Source organism: Pongo pygmaeus, chromosome 1 (assembly GCF_028885625.2).
Source record: "Pongo pygmaeus isolate AG05252 chromosome 1, NHGRI_mPonPyg2-v2.0_pri, whole genome shotgun sequence".
NCBI classification, from domain to species: domain Eukaryota; kingdom Metazoa; phylum Chordata; class Mammalia; order Primates; family Hominidae; genus Pongo; species Pongo pygmaeus.
Genome location: NC_072373.2, coordinates 44,250,618 through 44,272,241, shown reverse-complemented (window position 1 = coordinate 44,272,241; position 21,624 = coordinate 44,250,618). Strand labels below are relative to the sequence as shown.

The window sequence follows — 21,624 nt, the reverse complement described above, 5'->3', positions numbered from 1 at the left end:
GGTGACTGAGAGAGCAGGAAATCTTCTCAAGGACACTGATTTATTCAAAGGGAGGAGGAAATAGGCTTACTATGTGCCAGACACTGTGGTAGGTGCTTTCAACACATTCTCTCACTTTAGCCTCATACCAATTCTAAAAGACAGGAATTATAGGCCGGGCACACTGACTTATGTTTGTAATCCCAGCACTTTGGGAGGCTGAGGCAGGCAGACTGCTTCAGCCTAGAAGTTCGAGACCAGCCTGGGCAACATGGCAAAACCCCATTTCTACAAAAAAATACAAAAATTAGCCACGCATAGTAGCATGCACCTGTAGTCCCAGGCACTCAGGGGGTGAGGTGAGAGGATCACTTGAGCCTGGGAGGTTGAGGCTGCAGTAAGCCAAAATCTTGCTATTGCACTCCAGCCTGGGTGACAAAGTGAGACACTGTCTCAAAAAAAAAAAAAAAAAAAAAAAAAGACAGGATTTATAGCCCCATCTTACAAATGAGGGAACAAGGTGACACAGCTAAGTGACAAAACCAGGATATAAATCCAGGTCCGTGTAGCTACAAAGACAATGTTTAAACACTCATTGAAGGCCCACTGTGTGTCAAGCACTGTCTGATTTGGTGTTCGGGAAGTTATGAAAGTAGAATAAAAGACAGACTAGATGCGGCCGGGCGTGGTGGCTCATGCCTGTACTCCCAGCACTTTGGGAGGCCGAGGCGGGTGGATCTCGAAGTCAGGAGATCACGAGCATCCTGGCTAACGCAGTGAAATCCCGTCTCTACTAAAAATACAAAAAAATTAGCTGGGCGCGGTGGCGGGTGCCTGTAGTCCCAGCTATTTGGGAGGCTGAGGCAGGAGAATGGCGTGAACCTGGGAGGCGGAGGCAGGAGAATGGCGTGAACCTGGGAGGCGGAGCTTGCAGTGGGCCGAGATCGTGCCACTGCACTCCAGCCTGGGCAACAGAGTGAGACTCCGTCTCAAAAAAAAAAAAAAAGATAGACTAGATGCTTTCAGGGGTCCTAACAATTCTAGCTAGGGTTCTGTATTAAGAAGTATATGCTGGTTACAAAGTAAAGGCTCTGTTATCAAACAAGATAATATCCTCTATGGATTGGCTGAGACATCACAAAAGCAGTCAAAAAGAAAATATTGTTAATAGTCCTAACAACAGTTTTTGCCCGTTGACAATACTTTTCAATCTCTGAGTCTCTGAATTAGGGAAGATTCCCTACCCCATCCATCCTCTACTCAGAAGGAGACAAAACAAATATGTGAGATAGTAAAAACAGAAAGGAAGCCATTTGGTGCAGGAAAGAGGTGGAATCCTAGCAAAGGCAGAAGACAAAAGGAGATTAAGACTGTGACTGCTGTCAGATTTTCGCCTCAAGAGCTAACCCTGGAAGGCCAGAGATGAATCACTGACAATGAATTGAGAAAATACAGCCTCAGCTTCAGGATGTTATTTTGTTTTGTTTTTTTTCACTTTAAGTTCTGGGATACATGTGTAGAACGTGCAGGTTTGTTACATAGGTATGGTTTGCTGCACCTATCAACCCGTCATCTAGGTTTCAAGCCCCACATGCATTAGGTATTTGTCCTAATACTCTCCCTCCCCTTTCCCTCCAGCGCCGACAGGCCCCCATGTGTGATGCTCCCCTCCTTGTGTCCATGTGTTCTCATTGTTCAACTCCCACTTATGAGTGAGAACATGCAGTGTTTGGTTTTCTGTTCCTGTGTTAGTTTGCTAAGAATGATGGCTTCCAGCTTCATCCATGTCCCTGCAAAGGACACGAACTCATTCTTTTTTATGGCCACACAGGATGTTTTTATTTAGTTAGTTATTTTTTGAGACAGAGACCCAGGCTGGAGTGCAATGGCACGGTGTCAGCTTACTGCAACCTCCACTTCCCAGGCTCAAGTGGTCTTCCCACCTCAGCCTCCCGAGTAGCTGGGACTACAGGCATGTGCTACTACACCCAGCTAATTTTTGTATTTTTTGTAGAAAGAGGGTTTTGCCTTGTTGCCCAGGCTGGTCTCAAACTCCTGAACTCAAGCGATCTGCCTGCCTTGGCCTCCCAAAGTGCTGGCATTACAGGCGTGAGCCACTGCACCCAGCCAGGCTGTTCTTTTAAGAGATATCAAGGTTACTATAGTGAGCATAGGGATTAAAAAAAATTATTGCCTCTGAATCACACATATCCTTCATAGGTATATTAGCCTGTAACAGGAACTCCCAGGTTTTTTGGTAAAGAGCAATGTATGCAGGATGGTTACATTTTACTATGTATGCTAGTGTATGCTAGGGTAAAAGGTGAGAGAGATATTAAAAACAAAATAGGATTACTGCCATAAAGAATTTATAATTAAGCATTTGCCTGAACTTTCCACATCCTTTTTAAATATATCACTTCAGTTTCCTTTTTTTGCCACATAAAATAAGAGTTTTTAAAATTTTAATTATACCTCTAGAATATCATTTCTTATTTCTCTGTCCTGTACATATAAACGATCCTTGTTTCTTTTCCCTTGGAGTTGACCATTTTTTGGCCCAATTCCATAGACTCCCTCCTCCAACAGTATCTTCTTGCCCTGAGGATCTCACTCAGCAGTCTTTCCTACCTTTTACCTATCAACTTTTATCTTTTAACCTAGATATACTCAAGAGACAATATAGTATCTAACTAAAGGTAAGTAATGTATAACAAATGTTGGGCTTGTTTTTTTTGAGACAGAGTTTCACTCTTGTTGCCCAGGCTGGAGTGCAGTGGCATGATCTCGGCTCACTGCAACCTCTGCCTCCCTGGTTCAAGTGATTCTCCTGCCTCAGCCTCCGGAATAGCTGGGATTACAGGCGCCTGCCACCATGCCCAGCTAATTTTTGTATTTTTAATAGTGACAGGGTTTTACCATGTTGGCCAGGCTGGTCTCAAACTTCTGACCTCAGGCGATCCGCCCACCTCAGCCTCCCAAAGTGCTGGGACCACAGATGTGAGCCACAGATGTTGGGGTTTGTGTGTGTGTGGGCGGGAGGGGAGGGGGTGTGTGTGGTTTTTTTTGAGATAGGGTCTCACTCTGTCACCCAAGATGCAATGCAGCCTCGACCTCCTGTGCTCAAGTGATCCTCCTGCCTCTGCCTCCTATGTAGCTGGGACCACAGGTGTACGCCTCCACACCTGGCTAATTTTTTGTAGAGACGAGGTCTCACTTTGTTGCCCAGTCTGGTCTTGAAATGCCAATAACTAGACAAAACTTGAGAGAAGCCAGTTTTCTAGCAACAAACAGTGTTTAGTAAATTTGGGGTTAAAATTTTATGTAAACTTGTCATTTTAAGATCCTTTATAATGCTTATGAGTTGTAAAAGCATTAATTACTGAAAATTTTAAAATACCAATATCTGTTTGTTAAAAACAGTTTAGCAAAACAGACAAACAAACAAACAAAAACAATTAGTGGCCAGGCATGGTGGCTCATCCCTGTAATCCCAGCACTTTGGGAGGCCGAGGCAGGCAGATTGCTTGAGCTCAAGTGTTCAGGACCAGCCTGGTCAACACGGTGAAACCCTGTCTCTACAAAAAATACAAAAATTAGTCAGCCATGGTGACGCACGCCTGTAGTCCCAGCTACTTGGGAGGAGGCAGGAGAATCACTTGAGCCAGAGGTTGCAGTGAGCCAAGATCGTACCACTGTACTCCCAGCCTGGGCAACAGAGTGAGACCCTGTCTCAAAAATTAAAAAGCCAAAACAAAACAAAACAAAAAAACAGATTAGCTATTAGTTGAGGAATATAAAGATAAAACTTTACTACTCCAATTGGTTAGAGTTAAAAACGGTTAAAAAAAAAAAAAAAAAAGGCCAGGTGCAGTGGCTCACACCTGTAATCCCAGCACTTTGGGAGGCCGAGGTGGGCAGATCACCTGAGGTCAGGAGCTCGAGACCAGCCTGGCCAACATGGCGAAACCCCATCTCTACTAAAAGTACAAAAATTAGCCAGGCATGGTGGCAGGCACCTGTGATCCCAGCTACTCGGGAGGCTGAGGCAGGGGAATCGCTCGAACTCGGGAGGCAGAGGTTGCAGTGAGCCGAGATCGCGCCATTGCACTCCAGCCTGGGTGACAAGAGTAAGACTCCGTCTCAAAAAAAAAAAAAAAAGTTCCCCAAAGTAAACCCCACCAGATAACACCATGAGCCAAAAACCAGGTCAGTATGTGGCAGCCCAAAGGGCCAAAAGCACCTGGTGGGGATAAACAGGCTACTGATCAGAGCAGATCAACTGAAGCTATGTAACTGCCACAGTAAATGAAACGCCACCTCCAGGTTGCAGGAATCCCATCTCAGGCTGAGCAAGTTTAATCACTTCTGCTGCTGCTTCTTCCTTTCCTTACAGGTGTTCACAGGAGAAAAAAAAAACCACACACAGATATATCAGAGTGAGCAACTCTAAGGCAGACAACTGTTCCATCAGATTTGTAAGAAGAAAGAAAAAGAAAAGGAGCTGTCAGATATACATGAAGGAAGGCATGAGGGTGGGGAAGGGGGAGTACTTTTGTATACAAAGACACAACTAGTGAATATGGTGAATGGTGAAATGTGCTGCCAACTGGAAAGTGACGATGTTTGAACACCAAATGAGGTTTCAGATACTAATGGCTTGACGGTGTTCCTCTATTGTTGAATTATGAACTGAGAATCTCAGGGGATCCAGAATTAAAAAGGTGGGAATACCAAGCAGTGTGGGTCCATGTGAGTTGGCCTATTCTGGAACAAACTGAAAATGGCTAATTTATGAGGACTTTAAAATAATGTTTTAGAAGAATGACCATTGTATAAGAGGGCAGGGGAAATTCTGCTTTGATAATTTGACAGTTCAAAATGAACATTGCATTTCCCCTAATTCAATCTTGATTTCCTTTAGCTAAATGTTTCCTTTCTTTACTACCCTCTTCACAAATCAGATGGAAGGGCTGTTTAGAGCTAACTCACTGGTCCTAAAAATAACTGGAGCTAAACCAAAAGCTCATTCTCGCTGGCATGAACAGTCTTCCAGGTAGCTGCTGTGCAATGCCCCCAGCAGTAAGCTGAGCATTGCTGATGTATCTAACAGAGACAGGAGCCGGGCTGCAGTCAGAGGGCAGTGCTTGGATTCCACAAAGGTTGCAAGGCCCTCTGAGACTCAACATCAAGGGGTTCTAAACTTAGAACTACAGGGATCTGGTATGAGGCCTACATCAAAACCACTGGAGAATAAAGCAGATCTTGAGAAACACTGGCCAAGGAAGCCTCACAAACCACATGAAACAACATGAGAGGCTAGAGAATTCCTCAAGAAAAGAGAAGAGAGAATATATTTTTTAACTATGCTGAGAGAAAGCTGATTTGGTAACTCAACATCCCATCCAAGTAGTCTCCTCAGTTGTTTCCTCTGTCTGTACGCTTAGCACACACCAGGAGTAGGCCCTGGGAGCTCTCAGTAGGAAGACACATGCTCAGATATGCACTTGGGGGGACGGCTCATACTTTCCTTTCTGTGACTTTCTTATATCACCTCAATTTATGGAACAAAAGTAAATGAGCATTAGAAATTAAAAAAAAAAAAATTTAGGGCCAGGCATGGTGGCTCACGCCTGTAATCCCAGCACTTTGGGAGGGTGAGGGGGGTGGATCACTTGAGGTCAGTAGTTCGAGACCAGCTGGCCAACATAGTGAAACTCCATCTCTACTAAAAATATAAAAATTAGTCGAGTGTGGTGGCAGGCGCCTATAATCGCAGTTACTTGGGAGGCTAAGGAAAGAGAATCGCTTGAACCCGGGAGGCGGAGGCTGCAGTGAGCCAAAATCACTCCACTGCACTCCAGCCCAGGCAACAGAGTGAGACTCCATCTCAGAAACACAAACAAACAAAAAAACCCACAAAGTAATGAAGAGAAAGATCTTTAAAAAAATTTTTTTGAGACAGGGTCTCATTCTGTTGCCCAAGTGTTGTACAGTGGTACGATCACAGCTGACCGCAGCCTCCACTGGTTGGAGGATCACTGGAGGATCACTTGATCCCCCAACCCCAGCCTTTCAAGTGGCTCAGACCACAGGTGTGTACACAGGATCTCACTAGGTTGCCCAGGCTGGTGTTGAACGTTTGGGCTCAAGCAATCCTCCTCCCTCAGTCTCCCAAAGTGTTGGGATTACAGGCATAAATCACTGTGCTCAGACAAGCATTAGAAATTTAAACCAATAAAATGAAGGGGCCGGGTATGGTGGCTCATGCCTTAATCCCAGCACTTTGCAAGACTGAGAGGCGGGAGGATCACTTGTGGTCAGGAGTGTGAGACCAGCCTGGCCAACATGGCGAAACCCCATACCTACTAAAAATACAAAAATTAGCTGGGCCTGGTGGCACACACCTGTAATTCCAGCTACTTGGGAGGCTGAGGCAGTAGAATTGCTTGAATCTGGAAGGCAGAGGTTGCAGTGAGCCAAGACTGCGCTACTGTACTCCAGCCTGGGCCACAGAGCAAGACTCTCTCTCAAAAATAAAAAAATAAAAAATAATAATAGTAATTTTAAAAAATAAAATGAAGAGACTAAGAGAAAAAAGTCAAATGATTTGCCTCTCCTGCAGATGGCTTTGTCACATTCCAGGATTGTTATTAAAGGTAAGAATGGGGAAAATCACCACCTGATTCACAGCAGTCATTTCTGCTATTTAACAGTATTATTATTATTTTTTTTTAGAGACAGGGTCTCTAAAATCCTCATGCCTCAGTCTCCCCAGTAGCTGGGACTACAAGTGTGTGCCACTGAGCCCAACAGTGTTTTTTAAGCTACAGGTTATAATCTATCAGGTCATAGCATCAACTTAGTGGGCTGCTACTAACATTTTCAAAAAATGAAGTCGAAGAGAGAAGAAATTATCAGTATGTACTGCAGAAAGCAAAAGTAATATTTCATGAAACTTATATTTCAAATGTATATGTGTATATATGTACTGGGTCCTGAAAGAAAATGTATGTCTTACAGTGAATTAAAATATAAAAAAGTAGCCAGGCGTGGTGGCTCACGCCTGTAATCCCAGCACTTTGGGAGGTCGAGGCGGGTGGATCACTGAGGTAAGGAGTTCTAGGCCACCCTGGCAAACATGGTGAAACCCTGTCTCTACTAAAATTACAAAAATTAGCCAGGTGTGGTGGCAGGTGCCCATAGTCCCAGCTACTCTGTAGGCTCAGGCAGGAGAACCACTTGAACCCAGGAAGCGGAGGTTGCAGTGAACTGAGATCGCACCACTGCACTCCTGCCTGGGCAACAGAGAGAGACTCCATCTCAAAAAAAAAAAAAAAAGAAAAGAAAAAAAAATATATATATATAAGTTTGAAAACCACTGAGCTATTGGAAGCTTGAAGGAACTAGACCAAAACTGTATACTACAGAGAGACTGTGTATGGATGGATGAAATACTTGTGAATTGTGAAGAAGTTCATGGGTCAACTGAACATGCCACAGTTAATAGACAAATATTACTGCCAGAGTTACTATCAGAGCTATTCAAAAACCCTCACATTATCCTGGAGCTAGGAAATGTGAACTCTCAGTTTGAAAACACAGGAAACCACCACTGAAACTGAGCTGAGAGAGAATGGGGGCTTGTTACATAGCCCCCTGTGGCATTTATCAAGATGAAAGAAATATGGACTGTGGAAGGAAATGAGATGACAATTTTTACTTCTAGAGTGTCACAGGCCATGGCCACAACCAAAGGACTCATTCATTGACTGAGAAACTAAGCTTCTTAGAAGTGGGGTAGATGAAGTGGTTATAAGAAAGAAGGAAAGAAGAAACCACTCTTTCAGGTCCTGCCAAACTAGCCCATCCTTCCTGGCACAGTTAACCAAGAGTAAAACTCTGAGTATGGCCGAATTATTTTATCCCTACCCACTCCTGACCCTGCCATAGTCACATCCCCATTTGGTCTAATTAAATAGCCTGGTCCTAACTATCCAGTAGGAAAGGAAACACAGACCAAGACAGAAGTATTTCCTAAGTGATAATGTATAAAGTCTTAGATAATATGATATCTTACGAGATGGCACAGATCTGTGCTCTCTTTGGGAGTTTATGAGAGAAACTAAGATACTCTTCAAATAACAGGATCTCCACATCTCCTTACATTGAGCCAGACCTGTCCTCACATTCCCATGTTCCTTATAAAGTAGAAGAAATGATCTATCCTCTGTACTACTTAGTAAATTAATGGTTAGATCTAAGGAAGAACCCACAAAATTCTTCACTTGGTCTCAATTCCATTAAGAACAATACTCATCCATCATCTATCATTCCTTTTAGAAAGCGGTAACTGGAGACAATTCAAGCAATATCTTCCTGTTAAGAAATGAGAAAGGATTTCTAACTTTGATTACGATTATTCTGTAAAAGCATGCTAAGAAACAAGTATCACATACTCCTTTCATTTCAGAAACGGAGATAAGGAAGTGAGGAGACAAGCAAACTACTCAGGGCCTTGCAGCATGGTAAGAAGAGGCAGGAATGGGTATTGCTACAGCCTTGTTTGTTTTTCAACTTCCCAGATTATGTTCCTCTGACTCCACTAGCCACTGCTGCTCAGAGTTCAGACTATATATCATCGAATTACTTTTTTAGAAAGTCAAAATAAAAGGAAAGCTGGTATATATGTATACAATTGGTATAGAAGTATGAGATTGGTACCTGTAAGAGAGCATGGTGCATCGTTACCTCCAGTTCCGCTAAAACATGAGCAGCATCCTCATTGTTCTCTTGGACCTCCAGATCCTCCTCAGGGATGGTCTCCCAGTTGCCCTGATGAGCAGCCAGCGTGTGCACTAGTTCATACTGTCCAGGGAGTGCCAGGCTGACCCGAGTCTGAGTCCCATAGGTGAAGCGGAGGCGCCGAAGCTTACAGCTCTCCTCACTGCCCAGCTTGGTGGTGGGAAGCACCTGCACCCCCAACAGCAGATTCAACAGCTGGCACTTGACGTTACAATCCTGACCGAGGATCAGTATGCAAGGGAGGCAGTCCACAATCTGCTGGAGATACTTCTCTTCCTTAGGTGGGAAGGAAATGCAGCTCAGTTTGCCTGGTTGGGGAAGGGGAGAGTGGAGGAAGAGAAAGGAGTAGAGAGAGAGGAGTGAGGAAGGGGAGAGAGAGAGACTCACACAGAAATCCCATGAGGATGACAAGGTCCTAGAGGAGAAATTTCTAGGAACCTTGGTTGAAGGACATATCAGGGGAAAAACCCCAGTGAGAAAAGGCTCTTCACATATCAAACAGAATTCCTTTCCCTAGCTCACCCCCTAGGAACAAACTGTTATTTCTACCCAGAAATGTGGGAGTGACCTGATCTTCCCGCCCCGCTCCTTTTTCATTCAGTGGAGGGACAGCCTAAGGAGTTTATAAGGACTCCATCACAAACACCAAAATTATTAAAATAACAAAGCCCGAAAAAACTACACTAGTTGGGATGTGAGCCCAAGGAGAAACATAACTGAATGTGTCAAAATTAAACCCTTCCTTCTGACAGAAGACCTAATACTTGAACACAGATTACAGTCATGTGTTGCTTAACAACAGGCATACATTCTGAGAAATGCATCATCAGGCAATTTTGTCATTGTGTGAACATCAGAGTGTACTTACACAAACCTAGGTGGTATGGGTATAGCCTACCACACACCTAGGCTATAGGGTGTAGCCTATTGCTCCTAGGCTACAAACTTTTACAGCATGTTACTGTACTGAATACTATAGATAGCTGTAACAGAGTGGTAAATATCTGTGTATCTAAACATATCTAAACATAGAAAACGTATGCTAAAAATACTGTACCTTTGTTGACCAAGATACCATCATGCAGCACATAATATAGCACTACAGAGCCCTTTTAAATTATCTACCATATGCGGTTTTAGCTTATGTTCTTCATTGTGACATATTTTACTACTAAATGTATGAGCTATAAATGTATAAAATGTATAAATGTATAAAATGAAATGTTATTCAAGTTTGCATAAGCTCTAGAATCTTTTCCAGTTCATCGCTCTGATAGCTGGTGACAACGTCCCAGCTGCCGAGTCATCTGTTTCCTTAAAACACTGGGTGCTCAATTAACATCAATACCTCCTAATCAAATCACATTCCTTCTGTTTATGGGAGACAAGACCCTAAATAGGACAAAGGGAAAGAACTGCCTATTAGGATAAAATCCAGGCAAATCTAGAAAGAGATGTGATTTATTTCAAAAACATTCTCCTTGATGGACATCCCAATTACCCTGATTTGACCATTACCACATTGTTACCCACATATCGAAATACCACATGTATCCTATAAATACCACACGTATCCTATAAATATGTACAATTACTATGTGTCAATTTAAAAAATCTGTTTTTTACCACCCTTATGTTTTGCACAAAAAATAATAACAAATAAAAATCTAAAAATAAAACAAAAAACAAAAAAAACTTCTCCTTTTAAGGCAACTACTACTAATCTAAATGGATAACTTCCCCCAAACACATTCAACTAACGTTCAAGACAGAACAAGCTTCCTAAAGAATGAGAATCTGTGTTTGAGAAAAATAACCTGAAATTAGTTCACTGAAACTCTCAGCCTGAACTATATCACTTCCTTATTCCTTCAGTATCAGTGTCTGCCTATCTCTAAGATTCAGGCAATTCCTGCATTTGTTCAGAAAAGCACAGACACACAGTACTTAGGCTGCAAAAGGGCCAATCCTTGAGCCAAACACATCCATCATAATTGAAATTTCCGGTGGCACTAACTGAAACAGTATTTGCTTTAGTCACTTAACCATAAGCTGCATTAAATTATTTGTAGGCCATTTATTTTGTTTCCAGAATTGGAAGCAAAAGAGGCCTGAATCAATTAAGAGGTGGTTCTACTTCAAAGTGAACCTACCCAGCTACGATTTCAAATCCCCAAGCATCCTTCTCTTTCACAAACAGTAACACCAAAAGGGTTAAAGACGTCTCTGTTCACGCAGATCCCTCTATGCATTTCATTACGGCCCTTCTTTTCATGTCTGTCTATAAGGATATCAGCCTGGCCCGCACATATACATCAGCAACACCAGACACTGAAACAAGCAAATCTACTCTCCTGGGAAAGAGATGAGTGCCTTTCAAAAACCAACAGAGTTAACTAAGTATATAATTCTGTGCAAGGGTATTTACTAAATACAAGAGTGTAACACCAGACCACTAGTCTACTCTTTTGATCTACAACCTAAAAGCAAGAGGACACAGCCAATTACTTGTGTGGCCACTTAACAAGTAGCAACAGGCCAGTCCTGAGTCCCTTCATACCTTATTCTCAACTGCAGAACACTTACCATGCTTTATTCTAATTATCTGTTTATAATCATATAAAGCAGGAAGAACCATCCTATTTCATCCTCAACACCCAACACAATGCCTGACACTTACCAAGGGCTTAATGTCATAGATTTGTTTGTTTTGTCTGAGAATCCATTTAGTGGGGAGAGCTACCTATACAAAGCTGTAAGCAAACCCACTGAGTACTTTGAAAAGTCCGGTATCATGATGAATAGTTTAAGAGCAACCATCACTCCTAAAAACCTCTTTCATGTGGATAAAAGAACAGGACCCTTCGGCCAGGTGCAGTGGCTCACGCCTGTAATCCCAGCAGTTTGAGAGGCAGAGGCAGGCAGATCACCTGAGGTCAGGAGTTCAAAACCAGCCTGGCCAACATGGCAAAACCGTGATTCTACTAAAAATACAAAAAATCAGCCAGGCGTGGTGGTAATCCCAGCTACTCAGGAGACTGAGGCAGGAGAATCGCTTGAACCCGGGAAGCGGAGGTTGCAGTGAGCCAAGATCACACCATTGCACTCCAGCCTGGGCAACAGAGCAAGACTCCATCTCAAAAAAAAAAAAAAAAAAAAAAAAAACAAGAATAGGACCCTTCCATTCATCTTGTGGAATTTAACTACCATAGTCTCAGCTCGAGCAGTAAGAAGTCCAGCTAGACTGTCTTCACCTCATCTACACTTCCTAGCTTTCTTCTATTCCCAGTCCTCCCCAGATTTTCACATAAGTGTCTACGTGTGAATGCATACTGACAACTTTTAAATTCCTATAATAAAAATGGTTTCATCACAAAAAGACCAACAAACCTAAATAACCTTTGTTACTGCTACTACCAGGAGAGTGGATAATAGAGAAGAAAACCAACTAAATCACTTTTCAGGACGAGAGGGAGAGAGCCTCTGCACCTCTGAAACAAAGTGTCAACTACAGGACAGCCAATGAAACAGGCTGCATCAGCCAAAACCAGAGCAGACACACCTCATTATTCATCTGACCCAAATGAACACTTCCGCCCTCCATCTTTCCTACAAAAAGTCACCACAAATAAACTTGCTACTGTCAAAACAACCAAAGACCAGCGCAGTAGGAAAGGGTGCTGAAGTTGATCCCAGTACACTGTTAGAAGTCCATGGCAAACATCACCGTCTCTGTTTTCCAACACATCACTATCCAAGCCCTTTGCTTCTCCCACTAAATCTTTAGCTTTTTCATCCATTTGACATCTCTACCAGATTTGAACAAGGGCATGGAGAGAAATGAAGTTGAAAGCAGATGGTTTTACTCCTGGATTCTCACACACTGCTCAGTGATGTGGTGGAACGCAATATGGAAGTGGGAACAGCACAAGAATGAAGGCAGGCTTTGCCACTCTGACGAGCTCTGTGACCTTGGCAATCCACTTGATCTTTCTGAGCCTTGAAATGCTCGTCGGTAAATGAAGGGGGGTGGAGTTGGATTAGATAATCTTTAACATGCTTTCCAATTCTAAAATGCCAGGTTTTAACTGCTGAAAGAACAATGATGTGAGGGGGATGGGTGGTTGGTGTGGTTGTTTTTATTTTATTTTCAATTATATGTGAATTTAATTATGCAAGTGCCCCTTGGACCACTATAACTGCAGATCAAAAAGTAGACTGAACTAGCCAGGGGCTCTGAGGACCTACAGTGCAGTCTTAGCAGTTCTCTAAAGAAGAGATTAAAAGCTGTAGACTGACAGTAGGAGGGAGGAAGAAAACCTGTTTCAGAGCTGGAGCAGCTGCCTCACTGACAGTTAAAGGACTTCCAAGTTAATCGAGTTTTCTTTTGTAATTAATACAACAGCATCTGCATATGGGCTGCCAGAAGGTAACAGCATGGCTTCTCAGCTGGCTCACATTAACCCTGCCAACTCTGGCTGGAGAAAAAATCATATCAAATTGTCTTAAGTGCAAACCAAGGCTTTTGTTGTTGTTGTTGTTCTTGGTGGTTGTTCTTAAATACAGATTTTGATTTTTGTTTACTTCTAAACAAAAGTTTCAAGCTAGATGGAAGAGAAGAACAACTAAAGCAGCAACCCATTTTGGTTTTTGTTTTACATAACATTTATTGAGCCCTTTCTATGTATTGATCACTTTATTTGCTTCATTTTATTTAATGCTCACAATTCTACAAGACAAGGACTATTATTAACTCCATTTAAAAATGAAGAAATGGGCCAGGCATGGTGGCTCACGCCTGTAATCCCAGCACTTTGGGAGGCCGACACGGATGGATGGAGCTCAGAAGTGAGAGACCAGCCTGGGCAACAAAGGGAGCAACCCCCGCCGTGCCTTTGTTTCTACTAAAAATTTTTAAAAATCAGCTAGGCATGGTGGTGTGCTACTCAGGAGGCTGAGGTGTGAAGACTGCTTGACCCTGGGGAGATCGAGGCTGCAGTGATCTGTGATCACACTACTGTGAGACTCTCCTGAGGTGAGTCACCTGCCTCAAAAAATAATAATAATGAAGATGAGGAAATGGATGCTCAAAAAACCAAACCAGGCTGGGCGCAGTGGCTCACGCCTGTAATCCCAGCACTTTGGGAGGCCGAGGCGGGTGGATGGAGCTCAGAAGTGAGAGACCAGCCTGGGCAACAAAGGGAGCAACCCCCGCCGTGCCTTTGTTTCTACTAAAAATTTTTAAAAATCAGCTAGGCATGGTGGTGTGCTACTCAGGAGGCTGAGGTGTGAAGACTGCTTGACCCTGGGGAGATCGAGGCTGCAGTGATCTGTGATCACACTACTGTGAGACTCTCCTGAGGTGAGTCACCTGCCTCAAAAAATAATAATAATGAAGATGAGGAAATGGATGCTCAAAAAACCAAACCAGGCTGGGCGCAGTGGCTCACGCCTGTAATCTCAGCACTTTGGGAGGCCGAGGCGGGTGGATCACCTGAGGTCAGGAGTTCGAGACCACCCTAGCCAACATGGTGAAACCCCATCTCTACTAAAAATACAAAAACTAGCCGAGCATGGTGGCCAATGCCTGTAATCCCAGCTATTCAGGAGGCTGAGGCAGGAGAATTGCTTGAACTCGGGAGGCAGAGGTTGTAGTGAGCCGAGATAATGCCATTGCACTCCAGTCTGAGTGACAAGAGCAAAACTCCGTCTCAAAAAGAAAAAACAAAAAACAGCTCAGGTTTCTCCATTTCTCTGAGCAACAAACTGCAGAGATAAGCAGGAACTGTACCTAAGTCTCTGGGGGCCAGTAGACAATGCCCCCTATGCCACACTGTTTTCTAATCTGGGGTCAAATGCGATTTAGTAACTGTAGGACCTCAATGTAAAGCAGACTGATACAATCCCTATGAAAGTTGCCCCCAACCATGAGGAAATAAAGCATATGGAGAAAACCGCAGCATTACCACTGGCTGGTACACACTTTCAAAAAATGTTATTCTACCTGAGATCTCTAAAGTCTCTTTGCTAAAACAAACAGCAGGCTCTTTGCAGAGAAATTCTTAGTGCTCTGCTCAACAGTCAGTGTGTATTACTGTTTGGGTGACTACTCTGAAAAGAGAAGATGGGAGGGAGGAAATACTCATGACCTGTTTCTGTTGCTAGTGACTCTTTAGGATAGATATTTTATTTAAATTGTTTTTGGGGTAATAGCAATCGATTTGTAGCAACACGCTCTCCTTCTTGCCTATTTTCCATCCCATCAGGCTGAGAAAACAATACCCCAAAGTATGGTGCTTTGGCATGCTGAGCACTTTGAACTAAAGGAGATTGGAAGGCTTCAGAAGCAAGGTTGCTCTCTGACCTTCTCCTGGCCTCCTGTCTGCCTCCCCTTTTTCTCCCCCTAAGCTACTCACAGAAACCAGAATTCCTCTTCCTCAAGACCACAGAAACTAGAAACCCCGGCCGGGCACAGTGGCTCATGCCTGTAATCCCAACACTTTGGGAGGCCCAGGTGGGTGGATCACTTGAGGTCAGGAGTTTGAGACCAGCCTGGTCAACATGGTAAAACCCCACCTCTACTAAAAATACAAAAATTAGCCAGGCGTGGTAGCATGTGCCTATAGTCCCAACTAGTTGGGAGGCTAAGGCAGGAGAATCGCTTGAACCTGGGAGGTAGGGGCTGCAGTGAGCCGAGATCGTGCCACTGCACTCCAGCCTGAGCAACAGAGTGAGACTCTGTCTCAAAAAAAAAAAAAAAAAAAAGGAACTAACTAGAAATCCTCTTCTCTGAAGCAAGCCATAAAACTAGAAAGGTTGCTCTCTTGTCCTCTGAAGACCCTCATTCCAGAGAGGACCTGCCACATCCCACACCCTGGGGGAAGGAATGCACATAGAGAGCCCAAGAATAACCTGAACAGACCAGCCTTGCTGGGTTTCTCAGTCTATTACCATTAGATCATGTCCTACTGTCCAATGACTTTCTACACGGCAGTCAATTCTTCATCAAACCTAAGCATAAAAACAGACAGTTTTCCCTGGGTCTTTGTGACTTCATTTCTAAAGGCTCCCGTGTCACATAAATTTGCTATGCTTTTCTCTTGTTAAACTGTCTTTTATTAGAGAAGTGTTGGCCATGACCCTTAAGATGAGTGAGGAAATCTATCACACCTTTCAGCCACTACCAATCAATAATACATACTCGTGAAAGGTAACTGAAGGCTCTTAAGGTACAGTCTATGTCCAAGGTAGGGAAGGCACTATAAAAGTTGGTGAAATAGAAAATGCTTTTGCTTTATTATACTCCTGTAGCTCATAAAGTTAACACGGACTTCAGAGTTAATTCAGGTCTCAACAGTTATTACTGCAATACTTGTTCCTGGTACCCAAGGATTTCCCTCCTTTGGTAGTTTTAAAAATCTCACTTTTTTTTTTTTAAATAGAGATGGGGTCTCACTGTGTTGCCCAGGCTGGTCTCAAACTGCTGGGTTCACGCGACCCTCCCACCTCAGCCTCCCAAAGTGCTAGGATTACAGGCGTGAGCCACCGTGCCTGGCCTAAAAAAAAAGACGGAGACAGAGCTCAAAAAAAGAAAACACCAGCTCTGTCGCCCAGGCTGGAGTGCAGTGGCATGATCTCGGGTCATAGCAACCTCCACCTCCCTGGTTCAAGCAATTCTTGTGCCTCAGCCTCCCAGGTAGCTGAGACTACAGGCGTGTGCCAAAACTCCAGCTCTGTCGCCCAGGCTGGAGTGTAGTGGCATGATCTCGGGTCAGGGCAACCTCTACCTCCGAGGTTCAAGTGATTCTCGTGCCTCAGCCTCCCGAGTAGCAGGGACTACAGGCAAGTGCCACTAATTTTTTTTTTTTTTTTGTAGAGACAGGGTTTCACCATGTTGGCCAGGCTGATCTCAAACTCCTGACCTCAGGTGATCCGCCTGCCTCAGCCTCCCAAAGTGCTGAGATTACAGGTGTGAGCCACCATGCCTGGCCAAAAATATCACTTCTAACATTGCATTTTCCATGCTTTTATGGGAAGTCAACTTAAGTCCCCTCTGAAAGTGAATGAAAAACAAAGGATTTTTATAGTTAACTGAGGCAACCAGTGACACAAATATGCATTTCCACAAATAGGTAGTGATGTTTTATTTCTTACGATCTATACCAAAAGTAGAGAAAAGAACAAATCCTAAATTGAGAAAGTAATCTTATGTAGTCTTTCTACTACAGTCAATTCTACCACAAGCTTCAAAGTACTGAGCTACAAAAATTCCAGGGACTGAGAGAGAAAAAATTCAGTCCAGAAATATTTATTTATCCTTCCTAAACAAGCTCTCTGACCTTCAGCTAAATTTTAAAGACTGACACAGGAGGCACCCTCATTTAAGGAAAACAGATGCTTAGGCAGTCTGGCTTTCAGAATCTTCAGGACCAAGTAGTACACGCTATTTCTTTGGAAGGGGATAGTTATTGAAGATTAGAGACTGAAATGCACTCTAGTAGGCAAAGCTCTTGCTGGAATCGGAAAAGTCAAGTTGGCCGAAGTCTCTCTAAAGTTATTCTATGTCAGGACCACATTAACATCTCTCACAGCTTTTAAGAAGCAGATAGTATTGGTGCCTGGGGAGAGGAGACTGCCTCCCTAGGGGCTGATACTCCCTGGGAGCCATGTGAAATGGGAACGCACTCAGCAGCATGCTGAACAAGCTCCTTTCTGGGTGAAACTGCTCCTGAGACTGGTCACACTACAGAGGGAACAGAATCACAGCTGGCAGTTGAAGCTTTAATGTATGGGATGCAGAGATGGAAGTAGTTCCTTGAAAGAAGCCAACCCCATGCTTCACAGAGGGCTTAGTTTCTGGCATTTGGAAGGCAGTGTGTAACAGTTTATAAGCATTAACAATGATCCAAAGGTGGGAATATGTCAAAAGGACACAGGAACCAGCTTGAAGGGAAACTCACTCACCAAAGTGGGGACAATTTACGCATAAAAATAAAAAGTGATAGGAAGATATTACAATCCATTGAAAAAATTCACAAGTCTACACTGATTAAATAAACAAGACAAAAGGAAAGCTCTTCTTTACAGCAGACTACAACTAATACATATAGAAGGAATGATGGATATAAAAATCACCATTGGGCTGCACACAGTCGCTTATGCCTGTAGTCCTAGCACTTTGGGAGGCTGAGGCAGGAGGATCGCTTGAGCCTAGGAGTTCAAAACCAACCTGGGCAACATAGTGAGACTCCATCTCTACAAAAAATTTAAAAATTAGCTAGGCACGGTGGCATGTGCCTGTAGTCCCAGATACTAGGGAGGCTGAGGCAGGATTGCTTGAGCCCAGGAGATTAAGGCTGCAGTGAGCTATGATCACACCACTGCACTCCATCCAGCCTAGGTAACAGAGCAAGACCTTGCCTGTAAAAAGAAAACAACAACAAAAAAAACCCCATCACTGAGACAGGTGGGAGTTGTCAGTGAATGCTAGGTCTACTGGAAGGAGGTTTTTTGAGAAACAGGGTATCAGTGAAATACAAGAACACCTCTCCACAAACTAATCAATTGCAAAGGAAAAAAATGGTGAATTCACAAACTAATCAACTGCAAAGCAAAAAATGGTGAATTTTTTTTTTTTTTGAGACGGAGTTTCATTCTTGTTGCCCAAGCTGGAGTGCAATGGCATGATCTCGGCTCACTGCAGCCTCCACCTCCTGGGTTCGAGCAATTCTCCTGCCTCAGCCTCCCAAGTAGCAGGGATTACAAGCATGCACCACCATGCCTGGCTAATTTTTTTTCGTATTTTTAGTAGAGATGGGATTTCACCATAGTGGCCAGGCTGGTCTTGAACTCCTGACTTCAGGTGATCCACCCGCCATGGCCTCCCAAAGTGCTGGGATTACAGGCATGAGCCACTGCGCCTGGCCCTAAAACTGGTGAATTTAAGGTGGAGAAAACATCTCCAGGGATGGGTTGATGTCATATACCCTGTGATGAAAGGAAAAAAAAAGGAGACATTGTTGGGACAGTTGGCAAAACCTGAACAGGGTCTGTGGACTGGATGGTAGTACTGAACCCATGTTAATTTCTTGATTTGGCGAGCTGTATGATGATCATAGAAGCACATCCTTGTTTGGGAGGAATGCATACTGGAGTATTCAGAGGAGATGAGAAAACCTAACTGCACTCAGCTCTCAAAATGTTCAGAAAAAGACTACATCTAATATAGATCAGGAAGAAGAGAGACCGGGTGATGGAACAAACCCATGAAAATGTTAACAACTAGAAAATTTGCATGAAGCAGGTATTGGAACTCTTTTATTGTTCTCGCAATACTTACGTATGTTTGAAATTATTTCAAAATAATTTTTTTAGGATCCAAAGGTATACCTAGCAAAGCGTATTCAGCTCTTGATCTCAGAGGAAAGAGATCAAGAGATAGGATTTTACTTGACAAGAAAAACCAGCCGGAAAAAAAAAAATCCATCAAATACAGCAATAACAGGATTTGAACAACAACAGTTTCTTCACTGTCTCCACTTTTGCCCTGCACATTACCTTCCATCCCATCAATCTTCCTGTGATGTTTACTATTGCTTGTTCAGAGTCTGGGGAGTTCAAGGCACTGATCTAAGCAAGTAGTTTAGGATCAGACTTAGAATCCAAATCCACAAGTCTAAGCAGTATAGACCAACATGATGCTCCAGTATAGAACAGTCGGATGAAAGTTACCTGTAACCATCAGGTTCATTAAATAAGAAACCACCAAGGCCGGGCGTGATGGCTCATGCCTGTAATCCCAGCACTTTGGGAGGCCGAGGTGGGCGGATCACCTGAGGTCGGGAGTTTGAGACCAGCCTGACCATCATGGAGAAACCCCGTCTCTATTAAAAATACAGAATTAGCTGGACGTGGTGGCACATGCCTGTAATCCCAGCTACTCGGTAGGCTGAGGCAGGAGAATCGCTTGAACCCAGGAGAGGCTGCGGTGAGCCAAGATCACACCATTGTACTCCAGCCTGGGCAACAAGAGTGAAACTCAGTCTCAAAAAAAAAAAAAGAAAGAAAGAAAGAAACCACCAGAGGAAGCTTGACTTTGATTTTGCACTGCCCGTAGTGGCCCCTTATGTTTATTAGTGGTAGAGACTATATCGCCATTATACACTAACTACTTTTATCCTATACCAACAAACCACTTTTCCAAGTTAAAGCAGCAAAACTTTTCCAATTCTCTCCATGGGACAGGACCAGAAGAGCATGTCAGTTGTTCAATCAGGAGAAAGTAAAAGAGGTTTCCTCATGGGGTTCTCATATACTAAAAAATAAGAATGACTTTTCTTCTACTAGCTATATTCCCCCACTTTCCTCCTTGCACCTAGATATCGCCATAATATTAAACGCTAAGGCTAGAGTATATCATATGGAATATTCCTAAAACATAAACTCCATACTGGTTCACTCTCACTGTCCCTCTCATTTGAATAGAAAGAGCTTTTATTTAAAATAGTCTTGTAACCTAGCTGCATTTGTGATAGGGCCTTAGTCTTTGCTCTGGCAAGTTTGACTTGATTTAAAAAAAAAAAAAAAAAACCCTGGGAAATTCTCTCCCCATTAAATAGACTAGAAAGTGTTAAAAAAAGATCTAAACTGAAATTTGTCTGGCATAAATAAGGCACTAAAGCTTTTTTTTTTTTTTTTTTTTTTGAGATGGAGCCTCGCTCTGTCGCCAGGCTGGAGTGCGGTGGCGTGATCTCGGCTCACTGCAATCTCTGCCTCCCGGGTTCAGGCGATTCTTCTGCCTCAGCCTCCCAGGCACTTAAGCTCTTAATCTGATGAAACTAAAGTTAGACACTTTGGGGATGAAAGTACTTTTTAAAATAAGCGGAATTTTTTTAAAAAAATCAAAGGCTTTTATAAATACATAACCTGGACATAATTCTTTGGGACAATTCTGATGTATCATTAGTTAGACAAATGAAAAGCAAAACAATCCTCAAGTCCCACTCCCATCATCCTGCCCAGAGCACACCACCCCAGGGAACGGAAGCATGTTATAATAAAGCCCAACTCCAAAGAAAGTGGTGGTCAAAAGGTTCCCACAGCCACGTGGCACACAGCTGGGGAATACATCCAAACTGCTCACATTGCCTAGAGAAGAAAATAGAAAAACACACTGCCTGTGACGGGCACTTCAACCAGAACCCACAGGGGATACTGATGAGTCTCCATGCTCTGACCAACTTTCCCTCCAAGAGTTTTGGTTTGGACTTTGGAGGAACATTACGCATAAGGGAACTTTCTCAGAGAGTCTCATTTATAGCTCAAAGCAAGGAGACACATATCTTAAGCATTTCTACATCTGTTCTCCTCTGGTCATGTAAAGTGTCAAGTTCCAGGTTCCACAGGATCACCAAACTCCCTGTGTGGCAAAGAACTGAATCAGCCTCCAAGCCTGGGAATGACCTATGCTGAGACTGGACATCTTCCCAGGGCACTCCAGTCAGAGCTCTGCGAGGTAAAATAGAAAAATTGCACCCCCACACGGACTCACCCTCTGTAGTCTTGTTATAAATGACACTACTCAGATTCCCTGCACCATGTAGGAAGCAAAACCCGTCATCCCTAGAGGCTATTTTCCTGTAAGAAGGAGCAAATTAACCTTAGGTTTTACAACCATAACCAAAAAAACCACATCCACCCATACCTTGTACTTTTCCTACCAGCTTCTCTGTGACTTCTAAGAAAGACAGAAATGAAAGAAGCTCTAACAGTAATCTTCATAAATGCATTCTGCATTTGAACCACAAAAACAAGATGATACAATTTTTCCATCAAAGAGAA

General features: G+C 43.2%; 1 protein-coding gene across 3 annotated transcripts in view; it reads right to left on the bottom strand.

Annotated features, from left to right (window-relative positions):
* DSTYK (dual serine/threonine and tyrosine protein kinase) overlaps positions 1-21,624 on the bottom strand; it is a 71,972-nt gene that overhangs the window by 37,186 nt on the left and 13,162 nt on the right. For 2 of the 3 annotated variants that reach the window (XM_054466736.1, XM_063646779.1), the window contains exon 2: positions 8,704-9,092. In XM_054466736.1, coding sequence (XP_054322711.1) covers positions 8,704-9,092 — 389 coding nt within the window. The remainder of the gene's footprint in view (positions 1-8,703; positions 9,093-21,624) is intronic. The other variant, XM_054466746.2, reaches the window with a different exon arrangement.